We start from the raw sequence: 26,504 nt of genomic DNA, 5'->3' as shown, positions 1-26,504 counted from the left end.
TGACCTCTTACTACTCTAATACGGACAAGAACAACTGTATTTTAGTATTCCAAAATCCAAATATTTGGCCATCTGAGATCTCATTTTCCAAGTTTTCATCTTTAAATCTCAGCCCTCCATTTCACCACCTTAACCTCTATATATACTATACCCTCCCATTTTCTTGATTCTCATTATTCCACACATATATAAAACTTACTTATATCTATATATATACATATACATACAACTCTCCCATCAAAGTTGCATTTAATTCAAAACTATAAACAAAAAGAAAATTCTCATCTTCTTCAAATTATGGGATCCTTACAAATCATGTCCAAGGATGTTAGTACTCTTTCTCTCTCTAGTTTCTTCACACACACTCACACACACACACACACACACACACACACACAAACACACTTTACTATGTGCAATTTTTTGTATAAGAAAATTCAAGCCAAATTTTTGCATAAGAAAATTCAGGAATCATTTTATGTGTTTCACATGCAAATGAAACAAGACATGCAAAAAACATAAACCTCTAATTCCATATCACTATAATCTTATATGTATGTATTTTTATGCGGTTTTTAGGCTCGTAAATCGAAGGGAGAGCAAGAAGAATGCACTGGGGATGGGAGTGTTGATTTCCACGGTCGTCCCGCGATTCGACAACAAACCGGAAAATGGGGAGCTGGAACAATCATACTCTGTAAGTATCTACTGTGTGTGTGTTTTTGTGTGTGTTTGTTTGTGTGACGTTGATAAAGAGTTGCAGATAGTATTTAGGTGTATGCTCCTCTTTTTGATTCCGAGTATTTGGCTTGGTGTTTTTTTTTTTTTTATTTGTGAGTTATAAATTAATATAATTTTTGACATACTTTGAATATGACAAAGATTTTCTGGTGTGGGCAAAACTATATAATAAAAATTAAAATATAAATAAATTTACAAGAACGATATAAAGCGTACAAGTGTTTTATGCATGCAAGTGCTGCCATAAAACACACACACACACACACACACCAAATGGTGTAATATTCTTGATCGGAATAGTATTTTAAAAGACTACTAAATGAATTCTAGATTTATAAAATATTGTTTTTTATTTATTTTTTATCATGAATTAAATATATGATGTGATTTAATTTATGAGTGGGATATAAAACAAGAACATTCAATTGCAACGTTAACATCCCAAAGTACTATAAATTGTACGTGTATGTATGAGAGAGAGAGAGAGAGAGAGAGAGAGAGAGAGAGAGGGGGGGGGGGGGGGGGCAATTTTGTCTCGTTAGATTTTTTTCCTCTCTTAATTTATTTTTATTTTTATTATTTATTTATTTTGGTAGGCTAGCTTTTTTTCAAAATTTTCGTGCTTTAATTCTTGCTTTATTTCTTAACCACTAGAAATGGAAAATGAGACACGTTATATAATGGCTAAAACACTAATGAGTAGAAAATGATTTGTCAAGTTGATCCAATTAACACTATTATTATTTATTATTATTATTGGGTTATATTTGCACAAAATGAGTGCACCCATGACTATACTTATCATTATTAATTATTCTCTATTTTCTATATTATTTGTCTTTGTGGAAAAAAAATTTATCTCAAAATTATTTGTCACCTTAGAATTTTCAGAAACATTAATTGATTAGTTGAAAAACAATTAATGACGAGAATATTTACTATATTATTTTACCATGATTTATTCATATTTATTGAGCTTCTTCACATGTAGTATGAGACTGATAGAGTACTTGCCAAAACTTTAGTTATTTGATTGCACAATCTTTGAACATTCCTAGACAAAAACATAAAGAATTATATTTTAGAAAATTAAATTTCTCTCTCTCTCTCTAAAACTCACACACACACTAATTCTTGTTGATCTAATAAAAAGAGTTGGAGTTGAGTCCAATTCATCCAAGTTAGTTATACCTCACTTCCTTTGCCCATCCTTATTTAATTGTCACCTTAATTTTTGATTGTGAGAGCCCTCCCTATGTATATATATATATATATATATATATATATATATGAATACCAATCATTTCAAGTTAGGTTTTCCATAACGATCGATGCCCTTTCTTTCTCCTACGTTCATTTCTGTATTTGGCTCTGTTTTCATTTCACTTTTATTCTTTCCAGGAAACGAATTCGTCTTTGTTTAGTTTTTCAAAAAAAAATCTCAAAACAACTTCTAAAGTCTATCTCTCCTCCAGACATGATATGACTGTCACCGTAAACAAAATTTAACCAGTACGATAAAAAAATGTTTTCACTAAAAAACAAACAAACAATCACTTTGTTTTTTCAAATTATTCTTCTCAAATATATTTTTTCCAATAATTTTAAACATGATTTGACTGCTGCAGTACATATGTCCCATATTTTTGTGATCACTTTCATCCATACCATAGGTGTACCAATGTGTTTTTTTCCTAGAACTTGAATCATCAATCAAGTACCTATCTAAATATGGTCAAAATCAAATAGATGCCATTTCCAGTGCCACGACAGCTAAGCTAACATTTAATGACATGAGAAAAAGAAAATTCAAAAAAAATAAAATAAAAAAAATTCTTATTCCAGGTACCTAAATTAAAAGCAGTATATACAATTATTTAAACTTTGCTCAGAAGGAAGAAAGACCTGCACATGAACAGTAAATGCTAAACGAAAACTTTCTCGTTTCGCTCTAATAATATTCGATGGCGATATGCAACAACGTATTGCTAGTGCATGTGATGCACTGAATACTTAGTGGCATGTCACTATGACAGATTACTTGCAAAATATGCACAGCTCTGGAGATTAATTGTAAGAATACCCAAGTTTGATCATCAAATCATTAGAGAATAAACTTTTAAGTTTTCGTGTGTTTTAACTTAATTCTAGACACGTAGCTTAACAAGAAACCGGAAGCTAGAAGCTACTTTCTACAAGTAATTTGTAGAAATTACAGCCCTTTTTCGTAATAGTTACTAATACTCAAAACTATACTAAATTCATAATATTATTTTTTTATTCACTTAAACTAATGTGAAATTTGAACTATTCGATAATACAGTAAATCAAGGTCTAGCTACTCTAGCATTTTTCGGAGTCGGAATAAACTTGGTGTTGTTCCTAACAAGGGTCCTACAACAAGACAATGCCGAAGCTGCAAACAGTGTCAGCAAATGGACCGGAACAGTCTACATATTCTCTCTAGTCGGCGCTTTCCTTAGCGATTCCTATTGGGGAAGATACAAAACCTGCGCCATCTTTCAAGCCATTTTTGTCGTTGTAAGTATCCATCCATTCATTATTTTATTTATTTTAAAAACATATTCTAGAAGTAATTAAAAAGAATCTAATTCCGATCGCTTCTCGTCACACAGGGTCTTGTACTGCTATCACTAGCAACGCAGATATTCCTGCTTACACCAAAAGGCTGCGGAGACGAAACGACACCATGCAAACCACATTCGAGCTGGGTGATTGGATTATTCTATGTATCTATATATATGGTTGCTTTAGGGAACGGAGGGTATCAGCCTAATATAGCTACATTTGGTGCTGACCAATTCGACGAAGAGGATTCGAAGGAGAGCCATTCCAAAGTTTCCTTCTTCAGCTACTTCTACTTGGCTTTGAACCTCGGCTCGTTATTTTCCAATACTATATTGGGGTATTTCGAAGACGAAGGAATGTGGGCACTTGGGTTCTGGGCATCTACCGCCTCGGCGTTTTTGGCACTCGTCCTATTTTTGGGGGGTACCAAACAGTACAGGCACTTCAAGCCCTCCGGTAATCCACTTTCAAGAATTTCTCAGGTAATAGTTTCAGCATCGAAGAAGTGCAGAGTACATATTCCGCCCGGTGAGGAGGATAGTTTGTACGATGAAGACCAATGCGTCGACAAATCAAACGCCGGTGCTAGGAAAATGCTCCACACACACGGGTTCAAGTAAGTAATAATAACACAATTTCGCGTTTTCTTTTGGTTTCTTTCTTTTTTTTTTTTTTTTTTTTTTTTTGAGAAGTATTGATGGGGAGTGTCGTCTCAAAAAATGCAGGTTTTTGGACAGAGCAGCGTACCTGACTACCCAAGATATGGAGCAGCTGAAGCAAAACGAGTACAACCCGTGGCGCCTTTGTCCAGTCTCCCAAGTCGAAGAGGTCAAATGCATAGCGAGGCTACTCCCCATTTGGCTCTGCACCATAATCTACTCGGTGGTCTTCACTCAAATGGCGTCGCTCTTTGTCGAGCAAGGCGATGCGATGAACACCAAGATTTCAAACTTCCGGATACCTGCAGCAAGCATGTCAAGCTTCGACATAATCAGCGTAGCCTTTTTCATATTCCTATTCCGAAGGGTACTAGACCCTTTAGTGCGTAGAGTCAGAGGCAAAGGGCTCACCGAGCTTCAAAGAATGGGGATCGGTCTGGTAATAGCAATTATAGCCATGATTTCAGCTGGAATAGTGGAGTGCTATAGGCTTAAGTATGCTCAAAAGGACTGCAAACACTGCCAAGGCTCAAGTTCGTTGAGCATATTCTGGCAAGTGCCGCAGTACGCTTTAATAGGTGCTTCGGAGGTTTTTATGTACGTCGGCCAGTTGGAGTTTTTCAATGCACAAGCACCTGATGGACTTAAGAGCTTCGGGAGTGCACTTTGTATGACGTCGATTTCTCTCGGGAACTATGTTAGCAGCTTGCTTGTGTCGATTGTTATGAAAATATCGACGGTGGATAATATGCCTGGGTGGATACCTGGGAATCTTAACAAGGGTCATTTGGACAGATTCTATTTTCTGCTGGCGGGATTGACAGCTATCGATTTGGTTATCTATATTGCGTGCGCTACGTGGTATAAAAGTATGAAGCTTGGAGAGAAGGGTGGAGAAAATAACAAGGACCAGGATTATGGAGTGTAGTGATTGTTATTATTACGTACCGAAAAAGGAATTAATAAGGTGATGTTTGGATCGACTTTTTAAGTGTTTGTAGAGAGAGTTTTTACTTTTTATGTCTGGAGAGGTCATGGTTTAAGACAGGAAATATCTTGTCCAGGAATGCTGAATGCTATTTCTATCAAAATCTTTAACTTCAGAAATGTTTGCCTAACTGAAGTTAGTTGAACATCTAGACAAGGGGGATAGCTTTCACTGGAAGGACTTTCTTGACTTCTTTCCACCTGACTTTATTGGTTTTATTGTACTAATGGGAGATTTTATGTAAGATAACTAATATTTTCATCCATATTCTTCTATATCTATATCTATATCTATATCTATATCTATATCTATATCTATATCTATATCTATCTCTCTCTCTCTCTCTCTCTCTCTCTCTCTCTCTCTCTCTCTCTCTCTCTCTCTCTCTCACACACACACACACAGACACACACACATAATAACAAATCAATTGAATTTGTTTGGATCGAGTAATTTGACAATAGATTTCAAATCCACAGCCCTCATTCTTAGTTATTTTTTGAGGCATGTCGGTGGATTTCAACAAGTCAATTGCATCGATCCAAACGTAGCCTAATGGTATTGCAGTATATGGGGAAGTGTAGAACCTCCAATTACACTGGAAATTAATTTAGTGCCTAACGAAAACTATAAAATATGATGACATTATAAATGAAGTGAAATATTAATCTCTTCCTTGAAAGTGATCAATTCGACTCAGTTTACTGCTCAAGAAAAAGAAGCAAGCAACCACAATCACGCTATAACAAATTTAAACTAATTTCTTGTACTTCTAAACAGTAGGTCTCAATGTCGCTCTCGCTAGTGTACGTTCATATCGAAACAAAACTGATAGGGTTCATTATCGAACCCTCAAAAGCCTCAAACGGTTCCACATGATTAAATAAAATTAAAATCCAAACTATTTTATTCATTCAATTTTAGTTCAACATGTTGCAAATAATAAGATGACGGTTTTTATACAGTGCAAGCTTTTCTAGTACATAAATCAGCTCTGCACTTTGCGAACCTGAATATGGTGAGCTGATTCTCGACGCCAGATGGGTTGTGCTCCACTTTGGACTAGAGTGACGTACTGCCCTTCAACCACCAGACCCTTACTCTGAAGATTAAATGGAAAAAAAACATCTAACATTACATGATCACGGACAAATAAACCAAGCTAGAATGAGAAAAATCCGAGAAAGATCATTTTACCAATAAAAGCTTCACCGCTAGTGAAAAGGTCTCCTCCGCATCATCCGTAAACTCCATATGTATAGGCATAACACCGTGATAAAGGATAAGTCGCTGCTTCACCCGTTCTCTGTGAATAAAAGCAGGTTTTAACTAAATATTAAGATATGCTAGAACAGGTGTGATTACATATAAACAGCCAATTACATCACAATGAATTAATCAATTCACCTTCGAGAAGCTAAGAAATGGAAAACACTTCACCCCCTCCACAAAGTTTGGAATATCGAAATTCAAAACTATGTCGCTAAAATTTCATTTGGTTTAAACTGATTTTTTAACTGTACAAAAACCATATTTTACCCCCCACACTCAATCCAAAAGTCACTGAAACACATAAAAAATTTCAAATTCGGAACCTAGATATGCAGGCTAGGAAAATATATGTGACGTAAAGAAAAGGATCAAAATAATCCAGCATCCTACGTCCAGACAGAAACAAACAAATACTCCTCGGGCCCCGTCCCAATTTAAATGACGTTTTGGGTTGTCGCGCAAATATTAAGAACTTATGCATGTGATAGGAAATACTGTTAGTATAAAAACTTACACATTTGTGAAAGCAAATATTGTCGAAGATGGCCGATAATGACTCAAATTTATAGCCATGGAACCTGTTCTTGTGAAAACTATGATGGGAGTTGCCAGAGTGTTGGCCATTGTGGTTGCATGGAGAGCAAACATATCACCCATATGGCTCTGCATATTGCCGTAAAATACTCAATTTTTGCAAGTGTAGCATAATTGACATGAAAATTAATATGCGCAATGCCAAATTAAACAGAAATGTCTCCTGAACTCTTGAATGTTTAGTGAAGCTAATATTCATTTCAAATTGAAGTAAAGAAGCATAAGGAAATCCTTACCCACAAAGAAAGAGAAAGAGAAACATAAGAAAACCAGCTAATAGTAACGCTACAAACTATAAGCTTGCCTACAGCTTACCATAATTCTCAAATAAAATTCAACGACATATCAGCTTAATCATCAACTTGATTTACTGATTTCTTCGAATTCAATACAGTTACAAAATGTAAGTTGCAAGGATTTTTATGTTGATTAGGATGACAAATAAGTGTTCAGAAAAATAAGTCTACAAGAATAATTGGATTAGGAGTGTTCATGATTCGATAACCAAACCTACTGGATATATAAGATATGATTCATGTCACTAACAGCTTAAGTTTTTAGATGAGATGGTCATTCAACAAAACCAAAATAAAATATGGTGTACAAAAATCAAACAGAAACTTATTTTTCATATTAGATTTCAATCTTCTAGATAGTTAGATTTTGGTTTCCGTTTACCGAACAATACCAAATAACAAATTGTTATATCTATTGATATTCAATTTATAGCTCTTTTTAATTTTTCAATTTATTATATGCATCTGGGTCGAAGGACGAGGAACTGACGGTTGAAATGTTTTATGCAAATGTTTGAAACGTATCCTTTTCGATAAAATAATCATCAGAAATTTAATCCTGTATCTCCCATTTCTGCAAACATCATCTTTGCAGAGAAATGAACCTAGTTCATGCAAGTACAAATATATATTTCTAAAAGCAAAAAGTCCCCATGCAAGCATTCTGATTGGCTAGGGAAAGTTCTATTTAAATCCATTAACAGGGAGAGGCTAGAGATGAAGATGACGATTACAGAAACTATAAGGTGCAATATGTTAATACTGATATAACATTCCTCAATCAATTGCCATCGGAATTCTAAAAGAAATGCACCTTGTAGACAGCAGATTGACCTGGCGAACTGATGGTGATGGGTAGGCTTTGCTCAGTCCTCAGTGCCACAGTATGCATCACTTTAACGGCCTTCAACGGAAATCTAATACAAATGCAGAAAATAATGTTATGATGAAGAATTTGTCATCATAGTCTGCGTGAGCTATATCATATCATCATAAACAGACATAAACTACTTGCAAACAAACTAATGAACATAAACATGAAATATATTAACGGTACGTGGAGGCTAAACGGATGGCAAAAATAAAAGGTAAATCGATGAATTTGAGTGACTTCTATATGGTTCTAGAGATTTTGATTTATGGTTAACGGAATGGGAGACTTGTGCTCCAAGGAATACTGGAAAGCTAATGCGCAAACAAAGACAAATATTCGGACATAAAGATTCACTTCAAGGTACAATGTCAAGAAAAAGATAACAGCATCTTTCAAACAACAATAGCATATCTCATTAACCATGTCACAGTTATGTACTCTAAGGACCAAAGAAAACTCACTTCCCATGAGCCGTTTCTCCTGAAAGCATTACTGCATCAGCACCTTCTCTTACTGCAATTGCAATATCAGAAACTTCAGCCCTTGTCGGAGTTGGGTGATTAATCATACTCTCTAGCATGTTTGTAGCTACTATAACTGCCTTTTGCATGCTTCTGCACCTTCTTATGATTTCCTCCTGTTTAAAAGTAAAATAACTTGTTTTAAACACCACGAGCTGTTGTGGTTAGCCTAACTTACATGAATCCTACCCATTGTTTCTCATACAAATTAGAGATAACATTATAGCAGGAAGGCAGGCACCACATTACACAGTAGACTTAGTCATAGACCGTACAAACAACCATTATATAACCAATTCTATAAAACATACAAGATATGTTTCCTCTCTCTTATATTCATGTCTTGGACTATATCAATTGTAGGGTCGGTCCCATGGTCCAAGAGTCCTAAGGGGAAAATATAATATAAGGCGTTGTATATTTTTACATATCAAATAAAATAAAAGCATTTTATATAATATTTAACAATTCAATTAATCAAACAACAAATGAAGTAGGATAGTTAAATTGGTTTCTCCAACAAATTTCAGAAACGAAGGTAATATCAAGCATGTGATTATACTTAATTTGGTATTTGTTAAGAATACTTGCACGCTGTTTACAAGAATAAACAGGACTTCTTAAATGCACTTAATAGTACAAGAACCTTCATATCAGTGAAGTATTAACCACTAATGTGACAAACACTGGATTGTCAATTTGGAAAATGATGCTTGTGCAACCCGTCAATCACACACACACACAAGAAAACTCCAACCCCAATAGTTTTGACATGGCTTACCAAAGGGAAATTACGGGAGATGGGCCTTACACTAAATGAAAGAAATTCTAAACTTTTGAGAGTTGATTAATTTCAAACAGACAGAAAGAAATTCAAGAATATTAAAATTGGAATATCATGTCCACGACTACCAATTATAGTAAAACATTTAAAGAGAATTATGGTAACTCTGATTTTCTAGCATCAAGTACCTGTAACAAAGGGACTTCCTCAATTGGGAGTTCAGCTCCAAGATCACCCCGAGCCACCATTGCCTATCATCACCAATGATTGCAAGAGTTGAATACACTTTACAAAATATGATACAATTTATTTGATTCAAGATTGACAAATAGCATGTATACACCAAAACTAGATGGGGGAAAGAAACAAAACAGTTATGAAATTATCTTCGGAAAGACTATCCCGCAATATTGGAGTATGCAAGGTTTGGTAGGGATATGTGCCTATCTGGTCGTTCGTGCGGTTTTAAGTGAGTTCTAGTATTATAAGTTTATTGCAGTAAACTTCAGCACTTTTACAGAGTAGAAAAGCAATACATCTCATTTGCACAGGCATTTGAAAAATAAGAAAGTCCTGAAGACTTTGGAAGAAGATTAGTTATAGGGAGTTCCTAAAGCTTGCAAGTTTATGTTTCGAGGACTTTTTCTCCTCTCCGTCGTAATATTTCTTATTCATCAGCGCCAAAAACTTCCTAAAAAGCAAACAAACAAAACAAAGACAGACCTAATTATCTCCTACAATTATCCACAATTCATTAATGAACTCATTTGCCATGACTCCACACTAACCCCTATTCAGAAACCCCTGGGGATCTAGTTATTAATCCTCGCAAAAGATCTCCTAAAATCTAACCTAACTCACGTTTGTATTCATGATAAGGTAGCAGCACGGTACTTGATCTACTTTTACATAAAATCACTACTAAACTAAATATTTATTATTTATCATCTCAACAGTATCGGTCATGTTTGGAGGTCCTGAGAATCATGATCCCAAGACAATCACAATCACTCATGTGATGGGACCTATACTTAATTTCGCACATCATTAAGTTTTTTTGGTTGATTCATGAAAGAATAGTCTGAGCACAAGTGCTTAATATAGGAATTGCCATGTCGAATAATAGATTACACTAACCCCATCCGATGCAGAAATGATAGAGTGAAGATTTGGTATAGAATCAGCACTTTCAATCTTTACAATTACATGAATATCCGCATTGCACTCTGCAGATGAGATTTGAAAAGATCAGTGAAGAAAACCAGACAAAGAAACGGAATGAAGGATCAGCTGATCAGAGAGGGCTTACTTTTGAGATATTCTTTCAATTCATGGACCACCTTAGCATCCTTGACAAAAGAAACAGCATAGAAATCTACCTGGTTATCCACGCCAAACTTAATATCTTCCCAGTCTTTGTCTGTGGAGATGGATGTTGAATATAATTACAGAAGTATTCCAATCAGGTCGTTAAAACCATATAAACAGAAATTTCATGTATCAGAGTACTGAGAAGTCCATCAACCTGTTATAGAAGGCAGAGTCGCACTCTTCCCACGCACGTTGAGATGTCGCCTTGACTTCAGTTCTCCACCATCAACTACTTCGCATTTCACCACATCCTTTGTCTTTGATTTCACAGCTAATGACATCATACCACCTATAACAGATGGCGACCCGTTAATTTTAATTCACTGAGTTTTAGTTAGTAACAGAAAGAAGCCACATTGCATCAAAACTTAAGTGGTGGAACAAGCATTGTATGTCTCGTGAAAACAGCATGCTACAATGACAGAAAAACGACCTTGGATTCACCATTACTCCATTAGATCTTAAACAAGGAGGCACTTCAACTTTATAAAAGCATCAATTTAGAAGTAATTCAAAACTCTTTATACTTGTAACTAAATTAGCACCTTCAGATAGCTCTGGAAGACAAAGATGATAATGAGGTAAGAAAGAAGATTCAAATTACTGAATCCAACCTAATGTGTTCACACAGTCTGCATGTAAAGCATGTAGGAGATTTTAACTTCAATAAAGTCACTTTCAGTTAGTAGATATCACATCCAAAGCGATGTAAAAAACACAATTCATGCTAATAAAGAATATAATTATGAGAACATGACTGACAACTGACAAGTGCACTACTCTACGGGGTTTTCACTAACCATCAACAAGTAGAATGTCCCCAGCCTCAACATCATTTATGAAGTCGTCATAATTAACACTAACAGTGTCAGCTGTACTGACTCCTCTTTTAATGGTAAAATTGAACTCTTGTCCCTCGTCAAGAAAGATTGGCTGTGGTAAGTCTCCACTTCTAACCTCAGGACCCTGAAATGAAAATCATTGAGATTTCAAGTTAATAATATACGGGAACAGAAAACAATACCCCCCCCCCCCCCCCCCCAACACACAACACGGAGAGAGACACAGTAAGGAACAACCTCAAGTAACAAAACACCAGGATGAGTATAATCCGAATATAGTTATTGCAAATAAAAATGCCAGTAGATCGACGTTATTGGGCCTTATTAGCTGGTTTCAACAGTCATTGAGAAAGATGAAAGTAGAACAGTATGCAACCATAACTTGATTTAATGACTAATTTCATAACCACTTCCAGAACTGTATCTAGAGATAACAAGTGCATGGAATTCTGCAGGGTCTTTTGTAGCACAGTTTAATGCTAATTTAACTATTAAGTGCCACACTCTGATGGAGATGAAAAATGTAAAAGAGATATTTTCATACGCAAATTAAACATAAGTTTATGGTGTTATGTATGAAATGAATCATAATGCCCCATAATAATTCAAATCCATCGACCATCGTACAGTATTTTTCTCTGGGGGCAAAAAACGAATGCAATCCCCAAATTAGAAACAAAAAATTGTAAGAAATTGTCCCTTTTGTGTATGTGAGTATGTGAAATCCTGTATAAACAGGTTGGTTTAGAACTAACATGGTGAGCCATAAAAAAACATACCTTGGTATCTAGCATTATAGCAATAACCTTCTCCTCAAATTGAGAATTGTATTCGTTGACCAGATCTATGGTTTTCCGATGTGATGCATGGTCACCATGAGACATATTTAAACGTGCCACATTCATTCCAGCTTCTGCCAGTTTCCAGATCATTTCACGTGAGCTGGTGGAAGGACCGATAGTGCAGACTATCTTTGTTTTTCTTTGAGAATTTACACGAACCCTAGGCAGCCGGAAACCATCGTTGCTAGACTGAAATTTAAAATAATTTCACTTTCCTTTTAGGATATACTTCATAACATTAAAGATGGAAGGCATACAGTGACTGACAAAAGAATGAAATAATCGAAAAACCAATAGTGTTTTCTTTCGTTTATAAATCCAAAGCACAAAAAAATGGAAAAATGAGATCCAAATAACGTTAAGGAAAAAGCACTTAAATGAGATGTAGAGGCTAGAGAACTACTTTTCGATCAAAAGAACGATAAATATGACAACGAACAATGTATGTTTTCTCCAGCAAGCAATGAATAAATGAGTGATAGACAAGTAGCTAGTTCATTTCAACAACTCTATTGGAATAAGAGATATGAACCGATCGAACATGTAGCTGAAATAATCTCTTAAAATCCAAATAAGACACTAACACAGACCACGTTTATCAGATTAATGCAAATTAGGTTACTTTCTATTCAGTAAGCATGTTTATTTCCTTTTCAAATATCTTACATATCTTACACTAGTGAAGAATATTCTCATTTGACATGCATTCCACAAAATGGAATCCAATTAGTGAAATTCTTCAAATCCGACACAAGAATCAACCCTAACCATACAATTCGAATCCAAATCCCAAAGCAGCAAACATCACACAAATCCGATTCTACAGAGATGGCAGAGAGTATCACACATTCACATCTGAAAGAAGTCTATTACACGAATAACTTACGGCGGATATTGCAGAGCCGTTTGGCCAGAACGTAGTGTCGACGGCATTGGATTCCCCGCCGCCATAGCTGCTGCTGTTGGTAATCCTGGTTGATCTAGTAAGGCAAACTCTCTGACGGCTCCTCCTCGATTCGCATTTGATAAACAAGCCACTGATATTCTTCGCAGAAGAAAGACGATCAACTTGAGAAGTGAAAGCAGGCGTCCCACTAGGTAGATTCGTTATCGCCGCCATTGTTGTGAGAAAAAATAAGTTACAGTGAAAATCAGTAATTATATGTGTGTAGCGGGGCGTGTGGGGTGTGAAGGAGAGAGAAGGAAACACAGTGGTTCAGGAAGGAACAAGTGTAAAGGAGGAGAGAGAGAGAGAGAGAGAGAGAGAGAGAGGAACAAGTGAAAAAGGGTAAATAATAATTGTAGCAATCAGAAATGAACTGACTGACCGAGTCTGCGGGGGATCTCTCTGTAGTCCGGTTTGCACTTGGCAGGGTTTTTTCAGGGTTTGGGACCATCTTTTTTTTATTTTATGGAAATTACTAAACAGTCCTAACTAAATTCTCTTGCATCCAAAAAATTCCAAAAGTTATTTTAGTGGGATATTCTTCTAGGGTTCATTTGGATGGAGGGATTTGGGGAGGGATTTGATTTGGGGTATGGATTTGAAATGACTCCGATTTTGGAGTCATTTGAAATCCATCACTATTGCTCCAAAATCAACTAAAAAGGAGGGGTGGGGATTTGAAATCCATCTCCAAATCCCTCAATCCAAACAAGTCCGAGGGATTTGTTATTATGGATTTGAAATCCCTCCATCCAAATGCACCCCTAGATTTTATGTAGAATATTCTCCAGTTTGTTCCCGGTTTTATCTCATTCGAGCTCCATATTTTGAAATAATATGTGTATTTTAACTTGTAAATATCAGATTGTGGTGCATACGAAACTACATTTTTGAACAAAACAGAGTATAAACTAGAGAATATTCCACGGAATCTAGAAGATTATGTTGAATTTAAAACCATAAGGGTGAATGTGTTAGAAGATTTATAGTTGAAGGGGTAGTTGTAGACTTGTAGTTACCCAAACATGAGGGGTTTTTTTTCGTAATTAGACCTTATCTCATGAGGTGGCCGTAATATACCCTACAAATTTTAATGATGGATTAATTAATTTACTTTTTTCTAGTTTTCTCCAGATTATCCTTCAATTATTTCGAACATCAAACTTCGTTAACAAATTGTGTAACTAATAACGAGAAAATTAGTGAACGGGTTTTTATCTTGTTATATATTTTTTAAGGGATTATTTGACAAAACCCTTCATTAGACATGTGCAGTTGCAATAAACCCAAAAAAATTTGCATTTTTACGATAAATCTAATATGTCTTGCATTAATAAAAGGTAACTATATTTCACTATTATACCATTAATCTATGCGATATTTTGGAGACCCATCTCATATTGAAAATATATATAATTAACCACCATGTTGTTTACACTCTAGTGCAAACCTTTTCCCATTTGGATAATAATTTGACATACCCCCCTCGGCAGATTTGAAGTACCCATAATACTCGTTTAAATTAGTTTAGACTCTAGCCAACTCATGTCGGTCTCTATCTTCCTCTCTCAACTCTCAGATCCAAATCCCGCCCCCCAAGGTCTCTAACCGGTGATGTTGCTTCCCGGAGTCATAACTCTCTGTCCGGTGGTGGAAATACGATGGTTTAACTACCGTTGAATTCCTCTTGTCGAGCTCTTTCTTTTGGTGGTGATCTCATTCAGTTTGGAGCACTGAGTCTGTTTCTACAATTGTTTTTCACTCGGCGCGTATTTCGACAACGGTGGGTCTTGCCGAAGGTGTAATTTGTATTTCGCCAGTCGGAATTTGACAGGTTGCCGACCGTTTGATTCCTCTCGTCAAGATCTATATTTTGATGGCAATTTCGTTCGTTTTTATGTTATCAAGTTTATTTCTGTATTTTTTTTCATTTGTGAGCGCGGAACCTTGGGTGGTTAGCGGCGGCTAAGTTTTGGTAAAAGGCGTTTGGCGTGAGGAATCATTGGCAGTTTGGTCTAAAATTCGCAGCATTTCGCAGCTATGGCCTCTCTCTCTCTCTCTCTCTCTCTCTCTCTCTCTCTCTCTCTCTCTCTCTCTCTCTCTCTCTCTCTCTCTCTCTCTCTCTTAGTGTTTGTTGATTTTTGAGTGTTTTGATGTTTCTTCTATTTTTGTTGATTTGCACTAAAATAAATTTTTTGTCTTGATTTTGTAATTGCAGCTTAATGAAAGTCATTGATCATCTCCTTGAAGGTGTCAAAATTTTTGGTTGAAGTTACATCTGCTTCAAATTACAGTGTTCAACAGGACTGTATACAGTACTAGTTACATATAGTAACATGTAGTTATATATGTATATATTTGTGTATTTTCGATTTGTATTTTATTGGTTCTGAGGTGATTTATAATATATATATTTGTGTAAAGAATAATTAATATCTTTAATAAAAAACCAGTTCAACAAAAGTCTCAAACTAAAATATTAAAAAAACACGCTAATTGCCACCAACCAACTTCACCTCAATGACCTTTTTGTCATCAATGTACTAATATAATATGATCTTTTCATATCAAAGTATGAACCCTCGCTCGCATATACGGCGAATGTAGCACATGATCGGCTCGCATGGGCCTTAATGCCTTCGATTAAATTTTATGGGGAGTTTTGCTAAAGTTTTGTATACAAGGGTTTATGTGGCAATTCTAAATTACACAGGGTGGTGCTTGCAAAAAACTCACATTCTAACACATTTATTGAAGGGTTAATTAGGAAGACCCCTCAAAACACATTTACATTTCTCCAAGCCCATGTTTTTTTTTTTTTTTTTTTTTGCATCTTAGCAAGACCCCCTGATTTTATATTTTGATTAGATATAAATAAATTCCTTTGCAAGTTACACAAGATACTCTCATAGAGTCATATATAATACAAAAAGATGATGTATATCCTCAATTAATGACATGTGTCAAATTCCTATGTGATTTTACTAAATTGCTTAATTGACATTAAATTGCTTATATGTATTACTAAATTGCTTAGTTGTTATTTTTAGTTATATATATATATATATATATATATATATATATATATATATATATATATATATATATATATTCATTACCTCATAAACATATTTATCATGAATTTTATATTTAAAAAAGTCAATAAAATATTATTTTTACTTAATTAATTTTCCAAAAACCGTAGTATGTTGATTGTATATTTTGTTTAATTATTTATTTTTTATTATTTTATTTAATTATTTAATTTGGTATTATTTTATTTGAAATTTTAATTTAAATAATTGTGTTAATAAATTTATGATTTGAATATACATTTGAATAATTTATGGACTTTTTAGTGTATTTGAATAATTTTCAAAATACAGCCATTGTTTTTTTTCAACATTTTGTAATATCCGAATACAAATTGAATAATTTATATTTTTTAAAATTAAACAAACTTTTTTTAACATTTTTTTTATATCCAATTTTTTTTATTAACAAATCATTAATAATTAAATTGAATCTATCAATAAATTAATTTATCAACATACATGAAACTGAAAACAAATACAGAGTATATCATTTTTTAATTTTCTATTTTTGAGTAAATTCAAATCCATTACAAGGGGAAGTAGGGGAGGGGAGGACTCGAACCCTAGACATTTACCCTATTGGTAAAGGCTAGGAACCAACTCTCTTAATGAGGGTTGGTAAATAGAGAGTATATCGTTGATTGATATAAATTATATTAAGGGGTAATATGTTTCACACCCCTTAATTCAAACTTAATTAGATATGAATGACAACCTCAAATGGAATATTTTAACTAAATCATTATTTCTAAATAAAATTTGTCCCACATCCTTTGATTGTTGTTTAACCGAAAATACCCTTAATATAACTAGTAAAGAAATAGGGTTTTTTTCTCATCTTCTTCTTTTCCCTCTCCTTTTTCTTTGCGCTGCCCCACCCCACGCCTTCTCTCTCTCTCTTTGAATTCACCATACCCACCATTTCATTCTCTCTCTATGTTTGATTCTCTCTCTCTCCTCTCTCTAATGCCGCCCCAACCCCTCTCCCCTTTTCTCTATTATTATCTTTTTTACAGATCCGAGTGTTAATGGCGGTGGAGGGTACGGTGGGTTGATTATAAAGTCGAATATGGTGAATGGCACGACTGGTGTGCTCTTTTGAGACGGATCTTTGCTTGGTTATAGAAACGGCTGTGACGGGTGGTGGACCTGGCCGGCGGTGGCTATGGCGACGGTGGGTATGAAGGCGGTTATCATGGATGGCGGGTCTAGTGACGGCTATGGAGTCGACCGGTATAGAGGCGGTTAGAGTGGTTGTGGTTGTCGGGTATGGGGGGTGGGTATGGGATATGTAAGACGATGGCTATGGCTAGCGGCTGTGATTGCAGATCTAGGGTTTCGTTTTTTTATGAGCGTTTATGTCTACGGGTGTCTACGGATTACTATTAGTGTCTGCGAATGGGTATCGACTAGTGTTTACGACCGGTTTTTTTTTTAAACATTCATATTTTCCAATAAACTATAGTATACCATAGTATGTTTAAAATCTGATGTACAAAACGTAAAAAAAAATCGCAATTTTCAATAAAATGTTAAAAATAAGGAAAAATATTAAATTGTTTATAATAATGTAAAAATGCTAGAGTGGAAAACGAAAAAATAAAGATAACAAAGTTTGTAAAAATAAAATATGTTAGATAAAAAAAATAAGATATTAAATGCATAATAAAAAAATGATAAATGCAGTATGTATTTTACTTAATGCAAATTTTGAATTTATGAGTGAAAGGGAATTTTTGGAATGAATTTAATAAATGATGTGAAACAAAAGTTTAGTTTTACTTGTCATTTAGTTCTAAATAGTTTTGTCAACAGGGACATATATTTTAAGACCCCTTATATTAATCATATTTTATCATTAATTAAAAGTAAATCATTCCATATATTTTGATATCATATTAATTGGAATCTTTTATTATAATTTCTTGCAAATATAGTATATTTATAGATTTTAATGTTTGAAATTCAAATTCAACTTAATATATTATGAAATTTATATATTTTTTATAATTAAAAAAAATGTGTGTATAGATTATCAATAAAAGGAAAATTAAAATCAAATATTGTAATTAAAGATAATATGTATGTTGATATGGCCGAGTTGGTCTAAGGCGCCAGATTAAGGTTCTGGTCCGAAAGGGCGTGGGTTCGAATCCCACTGTTAACATTAAATTTCGTGTTTCGTTTAGTATATTTTTTTAAATTTCATAATGACCAAAAGGACATAAAAACTCATGAAGTTGTTCTTTCTTGATATCTACTTTAAAATATAAAAAAATCTGACTAACAACGTACATTTTCATCTCAATCTCAGTAGAAGAGAACTAGAATCAAATTTTAACACACAAACCCATATTTTTATTCTTCTAATCAACTTCTATTTTTACGATAAAAAAATTAAAAAAATCTATTTATATTTCAAATAAATTAAAAAATCTATTTCGGACCTAAGATCGAGAGAAATCAAACTAATATCGAAACAAATTGCAACGTATCATCTTGAAAAATCGTACATATAAAATATAAAATCCCAGTAGTTTAATTATTAGGATGATCCGTATGATTTGCCAGTAGATTCAAATGAAGAATCCAAGTAGTTTCAAATCAGTAATAAAAACATGTTATGATTGCAATAAAATTCATGAAAAGTGTGCGACCAAAACAAAACGAAAGGTTGAAATACTTGTACTGGTAATCACTGATCTCATGTACTTAACAGGAAATAATCAATGGCGTTGAAATATTTCTTGTCAAATATTGCCTAAAGTTTAACATATTACGCTGGTCTGTAATAATATTTAACGATATATATTATACGAAGGAGGGTGTTGAGGTAATATGCTAAAATATTTGAGGGTATTTTAGTATTTTGAATGCTAAAGTAATTAAACCAAAAAATCTTAAATAAAAAAGGTGGGTGGTACGTACTTTTTGAAAAACAACTTATAAGATCTACAAATACTTATTTTTGGAATTTTTAAGATCTTTCATAAAAATGTCACCAAACACTTTTTAAGAGCTTATAAACTTCTAAACATCTTATAAGATGTTTTGAATAGCTTATAAGCTAAATCAAACACGCTCAATACTCAACTTAATATGAAAAGACTCTTTCTCATGTGATCACTTATTTTAATATCACAATCGGAGATATCTTGAAATATACTTGTTTTTACATGAATACTTTCATGTATAAACTAATTATCAATTTTTAATAGATATTGTTTTATATGAAAATAGAGTGGACATTTAAATTATATTATAGAAAATGAGTAATGTATTAACAATTGACAATTTTTATTTCATATCATCACTTATCACTAACTCATAAAAGATATAGATGGTAGCAGATAAAAAAGAAGAATTATAACTAGTAGAAAGAATTATAAGAAGAATAAAACAAACTTCCATTATTTAATTTGTAGGGACTATTACAAATAAGCCCATCATGAACTACTTATTTATAAGGAGGTTCATGCCAAAATCTTTTTTCTTAAAGTCCACACAAAGTTCAGAGGTGTGCAAAAGACTAAAATACCCCATCACTTTTTAATACACTCATATTTCATCCCTTCAACCCAATTTAACCTTAAATTGATCTCAAATTTCATCTATTATTCAATTTTGACCACTACCACCTAAGTTAGACTCCAATTTTGACTGTCGCCACCGGTCTGCCGCCGCCGTTAAACCCCAATCTCCGGTGTTGAATTTTTTTTCCTGTTGTCGCCGCTACTAATCGGCGGTCAACGTCAGTTTCCAACGGCGTCGGATTTTTTTAATTTTGTCAATTTGTTTCTTGAACATTTTTTGGCCCCCATTAAAAACAGTAATATTACAGTAGTTGACAGTAATATTAACTATATTACTGTTTAACACAGTCATATTGTTATGTTACTATCTAGTACAATAATATTAACAAAATCACTATATTACATAACAAATTATTATGTAATACAATGATATTATTATGTTGACCAGACATCAAAGGTAAATATAATAAAAAAAAACCAAAAAAAATAATATTGTTGTGGTTGGCAGTAATATTAATGCGGTTGATATAGGAAGAATAAAATTAAAGAAATAGAGGATTGTGTCTCTCACGTATATTATTCATATATATAGTTACATGTAGAAAACCCTAACCAATTACACAAGGTAACTGAGAAATATACATGCGAAGATTACATTATATATCTACAAAAATAATATAATAAATAATAATAACAATAGTCGGCTAATACACCCTAGCAGTCGAAACGGGAATAGAAAGGACGTCAAGACTGGAGACAAACTCTCGAAACCAAGGGCGGAACATAAGAGGGGCGGGGGGGGGGGGGGGGGGGGGGGGGGGGGGCTGTGGACCCCCAAAGATTTAATTTTTTTTAGTAATTTTGAGTAATATTTTAAAATATAGGTTTTGGTCCCCAATCTTGTGTAAATATAAGTTTTGACACTTCCTTTTTTTTTTCTTTATTCTTTTATGTAAATTTATATACTTTTTCATATTTACGTTAAATAAATAAAATATTACTTATTTTTGCTTCATTTCTTTATGAATTAGTCTAAAAATTTAATTTCCCTACGTTGTATCATTTCATATAAATTTGTCCCCCCTATTCAAATTTCATGGTTCCGCCCCTGCTCGAAACAGTTTGGTTGAGAGGCTTTTCGTGAAGATATCAGCATAATGGTAGGCGAATGGGACATGGAGGACTTAAACATGTCCCAAAGCAACTTTATCGCGGATAAATTGGATATCAATTTCCATATGTTTCGTGCGAGAGTGTTCAATATGATTGTTGGATATGTAGACGATACTGACGTTGTCATGATAAACGATGGTGGCTTTCGGAGGAGGTTAGAGCAACTCAAAAAGGAGACTCCGTAACCATGTTATTTCGGTGACGGCATTTGCAACAACTCGATATTCATCCTCTGGACTAGACAAAGAAGTAGTGACCTCCTGTTTGGAAGACCAAGAGATGAGGTTGTTGCCGAGGAAGACGCAATAGCCTGATGTCGAACGACGAGTGTCAGGGCATCCATCCCAATCGGCGTCGGAGTAAGCGACAAGAAATAAGTCCGGAGTAGAGGAAAGGAGAAGACCGTGGTCGAGAGTGCCACGAGTGTAGCGAAGGATATGCCTGAGAGCAGCCGTATGTGATTCCCTCGGATCATGCATAAATAAACAAACTTGAGTCAAACCGTCAAATAATATATCTTATTTTTTATAGCACGGTTTTCTAATTTTTTATTTTATTTTATCATTTGTTTTGTTTATTGTTAAGTGTATATTTTTACACTTTATCGTACCTTTTAATTGGAGCTTTTGGTGTGTTTTAACGATAATTGGTGCTTAAAAAGTTGATTTATTGTATTTTAGGTACAAATTGAAGAATTGGAAAAGTATGGGGTAAAAACTGCAATTTTGGAGAAAATATGGGCCAAAACCCAAAAGTGAAGAAATCAAAAATCTGAAGAACTATAGCCCGGGACGGCTGTCCCAGATTTACACTTAAAACTGGGACGGCCGTCTGAGAAGTAGAAGCAGTCTCTGGTTTTGAGACGGCCGTCCTAGTTTTAGTACAAAATTCGGGACGGTCGTCCGTGATGACGAAAAGGCGCAGTAAAGGAATCCTAAATGCACAAGGAAACTACCTTCTTCTCCAAATTTTCCACCCTATATAAGACCAAGCCAAGCACACAATTGGGGATCCATCTTTTACGCAATTTCAAGAGCAACAAAACAATAACGAAGACGGAGAATTCGAAGACTCCAAGCATAGATTTTATCGTTTATGATTTATTTTATTTGCGTTTTTACTTTAATCATGAGTAGCTAATTTTCTTATTTCTAGGATTTTATTTGGAATCGTATGTGGGATTTATGAACCCTTAGCTTTTCTATGATTTTATGCAAGTTATAATTCCGGATTATTTCTTCTACTTGTTTTATTAAATGCATGAATTTGATCACCTTATGTGCTTTTATGTTATTGTTAATCGCATGAATCGGAAGATCGGGTTAATAATTAGACCTGTGGTAGAAGAGCCTTTGTGGTATTAACATAGGAATATAGTTAATCTCTTAGGTAGCCATTATTGAGATTTGTTCTTAATGTTGTGTTCTAAAATTAATTGCGTAGGAATACAGTGATTGAATCTAGAGTATTAGAATCATAATACACGCGGAAGCGGGTTATGATTAATTTAGCATCTCAGGTTAATAATCCGGGTTAATTACTTGCATAATTGAAGAAATTGGGGGATTAATAATCACATAGGAGGAAGAATATATAAAATCTTAGGCTTGTTTACTTTGATTAATCTTCGTGTTTAAATTGCTTTCTTGCTTTGTCCTTTTAATTTAGTTTATTTTAATTTAGTTAATTTCACTTACATATGTTAAATCTATGAAGGTCTCTTGACTCTTGCTATGCTACTTATTGACCAGCTAACTTCCTAAACGTCGTATAATCCTAGATTCTATGTATTTACAGCTATACTAGGTTTTAACCTCAAATTTAAATGTCTGCAAAATAAATTACAAGACAAGAAAAAATAGGAACAAATAAATATATTTTAATCAAAACGAAATGGGTTACAATCTTTGTTGACTTTGGGTCATCCATCATTCCTACTTCTTCGGGCCGTTTTGGTTCCGGCAAGTCAATCAATTTCCTTGCCAGCAACTCATCAAAGATATGGGAGACGTCCGATTCTGGAAAAGGGTATTTTTTCTCTTGCATTTCCTTCAACGTGGGTCGACGCGTGTCGTTTTATATTCGATGTTCACCAGTTTTGTCATCTTCGTTCTTCGAAGGAATTTTCAAACCCACTGTTTTTATGGCCATTGACTCCTTGGTCGAAGTTTTAGAGAATTTTTCGTTTCTCTTAAAATCCTTTATTTCCCCCTTTTTACCATCTAGCGGGAGTGCACTCTTATGGTTCGCGATGCTCAACTCTATATCATGGGCACGCGTTGCCAATTCTTCAAAATTTCGAGGCTTAATCCCTTGTAAGATGTAGATAAGACCCCAATGCATCCCTTGGATACACATCTCAATTTGCCGACACTTTCGATAGCTTATCCTTGCAATTTAGACTCAGTGCACGCCAACGATTGATGTAATCCACAACCGGTTCATCTTTCCATTGTTTCGCATTGGTAAGCTCGATCATACTCACAGTACGACACGTGTTGTAGAAGCGATTCAAGAATTCATGTTCCAACTCTTCTCAGTTATTGATGGACTCGGGTTCCAAATCGACATACCAATCGAAAGCATTTCCCTTGAGCGATCTTACGAATTGTTTCACCAAGAGATCGCCGTTAGTCCCTGCATTGTTGCAAGTTTCGATGAAATGAGCAATATGTTGCTTGGGGTTCCCCTTTCCATCGAATTGTTGAAGTTTTGGGGGTTGGTATCCCGCTGGCATCCTCAATGTATCGATCCGCTTAGAGTACGGCTTTGAGTACATGGGTGAGACTTGAGATGGTCCGCCATATTGTGCTTTGATGGTATTGGCAATCATCTCTTGCAATTGTTGAACATATAGCGTGACAACAGACATCGAAGAATGAGCGGCGCCTTGCACAAAGTCCGGCTTGGGCTGTGCTTATTCCACTTGCTTTGCTTTCTCGTCACGAAGCGGGTAAGATTCGTGCTTCGGGCTAAACTCCCCAACCTCTGACTGTTCCAACTTATCCATTAATTGAGCGATTTTCATGTCTTTGTCTTCGACTATTTTTTGAAGATTAGCCACTGTTTGGGTCAAGTGCGCCAATTGCTCATCCACGGAAGTTGCATCAACCACCATGACCGGCAATGTGGTGAAGGCTTGAGATTTGGAGTCGATCTCTTCCGAGCCTGAGGAGCTTGAGCCATTTGACGTTGTTGTATTATCCCCGGTGGATGATAAACCAACAGCAGTGGCAATCTCGGCAGCCTTTGGGATTAAAGAGTTTTGGTTCTTTGGAGCCATTGGATTTTTGAACAAAGAATATATGCTTCAACGTAGGAGAGGAGATGAGAGGCAAAGTTGTCCCACCGGGCGTGCCAATTTATTAACCTCAAATTTAAATGTCCGCAAAATAAATTACAAGAGAAGAAAACATAGGAACAAATAAATATATTTTAATCGAAACGAAATGGGTTACAATCTTTGTTGATTCCTATGATTCTTCTCCTAAATTTAATCCAAGGGCCGAATCTTGTTCTTGAATTGAAAGCTTGATTCCTTCCTTGATTTGCGGAAGTAGATATGGATATCTAGAAATCAATTTGGGGATTTCCAGGTCTTTGTGGATATGGCGCCGTGATGAAGATGTATAACCTCCGCGGTTGTTGTTCTTCGTCGTGGCAAGAGCTCGAGACTTGAGAGCTTTTGAATGCTTGAAGTACGCCTTGCTTGATGCTTGTGTCCTAGTATATGTGTATGTGGCGTTTGATACCTCCTTTTATAGGCTCGATTTAGGGTTTCTTGACTTGAAACTTGGGCCCGTGGACTTGGATACTTGCAACTTATTTAATGTGGGTCATATTTTGTGAGCCCAAATAGCTAACGTCAAGAATAAGAATTTAGTATTCATTCTGGGATAACCCATGCGATATATTTGCGAAGCCCAAATTTAGTGTGGACTTCAATAAAAAGCCCAAATTTATTATGGACTGTTAATCGAGATCCAAATTAATAACCAAATTATTTAGGCCATTAATTTGTAATCTATATAATATATAAAAGTTGAATTCCACACCTAATTGATTGACATTTGTCAATTTCAATTGGTGACATGTATTCAATTTCATCTCACGTGGCAAATTGATTGGTGAAAATAAATCATCAAAAAACATGTCACCATTTTCCAAAATTAGAAAATATTAAATATTTTATTATATATTTATATCATACCATTTATAAAATGCTATAAATATATCAATTTTCTTGGAAACTATAAATACTTTTATTTTTGAATTTAATTTTAATACTAATTAATTTAATTTAAATTTATCTAAATTCAATTTAAAATCTTCACTTATTATAATTGTATGATTGATGGTGTAACGACAATTTTGTATTTTAATTCATAACCTTGGATCTATATAAAAAAATATTGCAAAATAAATCATTTGATATTATACATTTTACATGAACATGACCAGAGAATATTTCCTAATGTTTGTTTCCGTCTTACATCAGCCCCCTTACGGTATGATTTTTCACGAATTTTTTTTATTACGTGGAATATTCCCCGAAAAATGCAGATTCTACCATGCACACGACATTTGTTTACGGTACTTTTTAAAGACAAAAATTACCCTGAGGGGGACTTTACACGAAATATTTATTCTTCTTAAATAACATATTCACAACTTTTTAGTATTATTATTACCTCCCCTAAAGGTAATTTTTGTATTTAAAAAGTAAGATAAAAGAAATGTCACGTATGCAAGGGTAGAATCCACAATTTTTGGGATATTACATTGAATAAGAAAGATTCCGTAAAAAAATCACACCATAAAGGGAGCCGTGTAAGGCATAAACAAACATTTGGGGGATTTTGGTAATTATCGATAAGTGGGGGTGCTTTCCGCAATTTAGCCTAAGCTTCATGAGAATTTTCGTAATTTATCCTATTAACAACGATTATCGTTCTTTTCACGTCTTAACGTTTGCTTATACCCTTATATTATTTTTAATAATTTTAATGTCAGTTTAATAATATAATTAAATATTAATTGCTAATATATTTAATATGTGTTTCTTGATGTTTCGGGTACCACACATAAGGAATTTGATATAAAAGTTACGAGATTGAATAGAATTATTTTTCATACAAAATAATAGATAATTGCAAAAACATTGATGCAAAATCAGAATTAGGATTGTGATTAGTACTATTAGCATTAGAATTAGGATTATAATTAATATTCTTGGAATTAGTATTAGTATTAATACTAGGATTAGGATTCGGATTAATATAGTATTATAATTAATATTAGAATTAGGATTATGATTAATATTAATATTTGAATTATAATTAAGATTATGATTATTGATTAGTACTACAATTAGTGACATGTAT

The 26,504-nt window shown here is 34.3% G+C and overlaps 2 protein-coding genes and 1 non-coding gene across 3 annotated transcripts; 2 read left to right on the top strand and 1 right to left on the bottom strand.

Moving 5' to 3' along the window:
* Positions 1 to 165: 165 nt before the first annotated feature.
* NRT1.5 (nitrate transporter 1.5) lies at positions 166 to 5,242 on the top strand. Its single transcript, XM_013001918.2, has 5 exons — positions 166 to 327; positions 580 to 697; positions 3,065 to 3,282; positions 3,378 to 3,946; positions 4,056 to 5,242. Exons 1-5 carry the CDS (start codon positions 298 to 300, stop codon positions 4,915 to 4,917), a joined length of 1,797 nt encoding a protein of 598 aa, XP_012857372.2. The 5' UTR covers positions 166 to 297; the 3' UTR covers positions 4,918 to 5,242.
* A 387-nt stretch (positions 5,243 to 5,629) lies between these two features.
* On the bottom strand, positions 5,630 to 13,725 carry PKP3 (plastidial pyruvate kinase 3). The gene is made up of 12 exons (XM_013001907.2): positions 13,260 to 13,725; positions 12,311 to 12,562; positions 11,490 to 11,655; positions 10,844 to 10,978; positions 10,628 to 10,738; positions 10,456 to 10,544; positions 9,507 to 9,569; positions 8,475 to 8,650; positions 7,954 to 8,056; positions 6,764 to 6,912; positions 6,175 to 6,283; positions 5,630 to 6,079 (listed from the first exon to the last, which is right to left on the bottom strand). The coding sequence occupies exons 1-12, from the start codon at positions 13,491 to 13,493 to the stop codon at positions 5,966 to 5,968; spliced, it is 1,701 nt and encodes a 566-aa protein (XP_012857361.2). The 5' UTR covers positions 13,494 to 13,725; the 3' UTR covers positions 5,630 to 5,965.
* A 4,775-nt stretch (positions 13,726 to 18,500) lies between these two features.
* On the top strand, positions 18,501 to 18,581 carry TRNAL-AAG (transfer RNA leucine (anticodon AAG)). The gene has a single exon. It is a non-coding gene; the product is annotated as a tRNA-Leu (tRNA).
* The last annotated feature ends 7,923 nt before the right edge of the window (positions 18,582 to 26,504 follow it).

The sequence above is a fragment of the Erythranthe guttata genome, chromosome 5, assembly GCF_056151865.1.
Source record: "Erythranthe guttata isolate IM_541 chromosome 5, IM_541, whole genome shotgun sequence".
Lineage (NCBI taxonomy): Eukaryota > Viridiplantae > Streptophyta > Magnoliopsida > Lamiales > Phrymaceae > Erythranthe > Erythranthe guttata.
The sequence above is the reverse complement of the archived record's forward strand: the minus strand, read 5'-3'. Positions and strand labels throughout refer to the sequence as shown.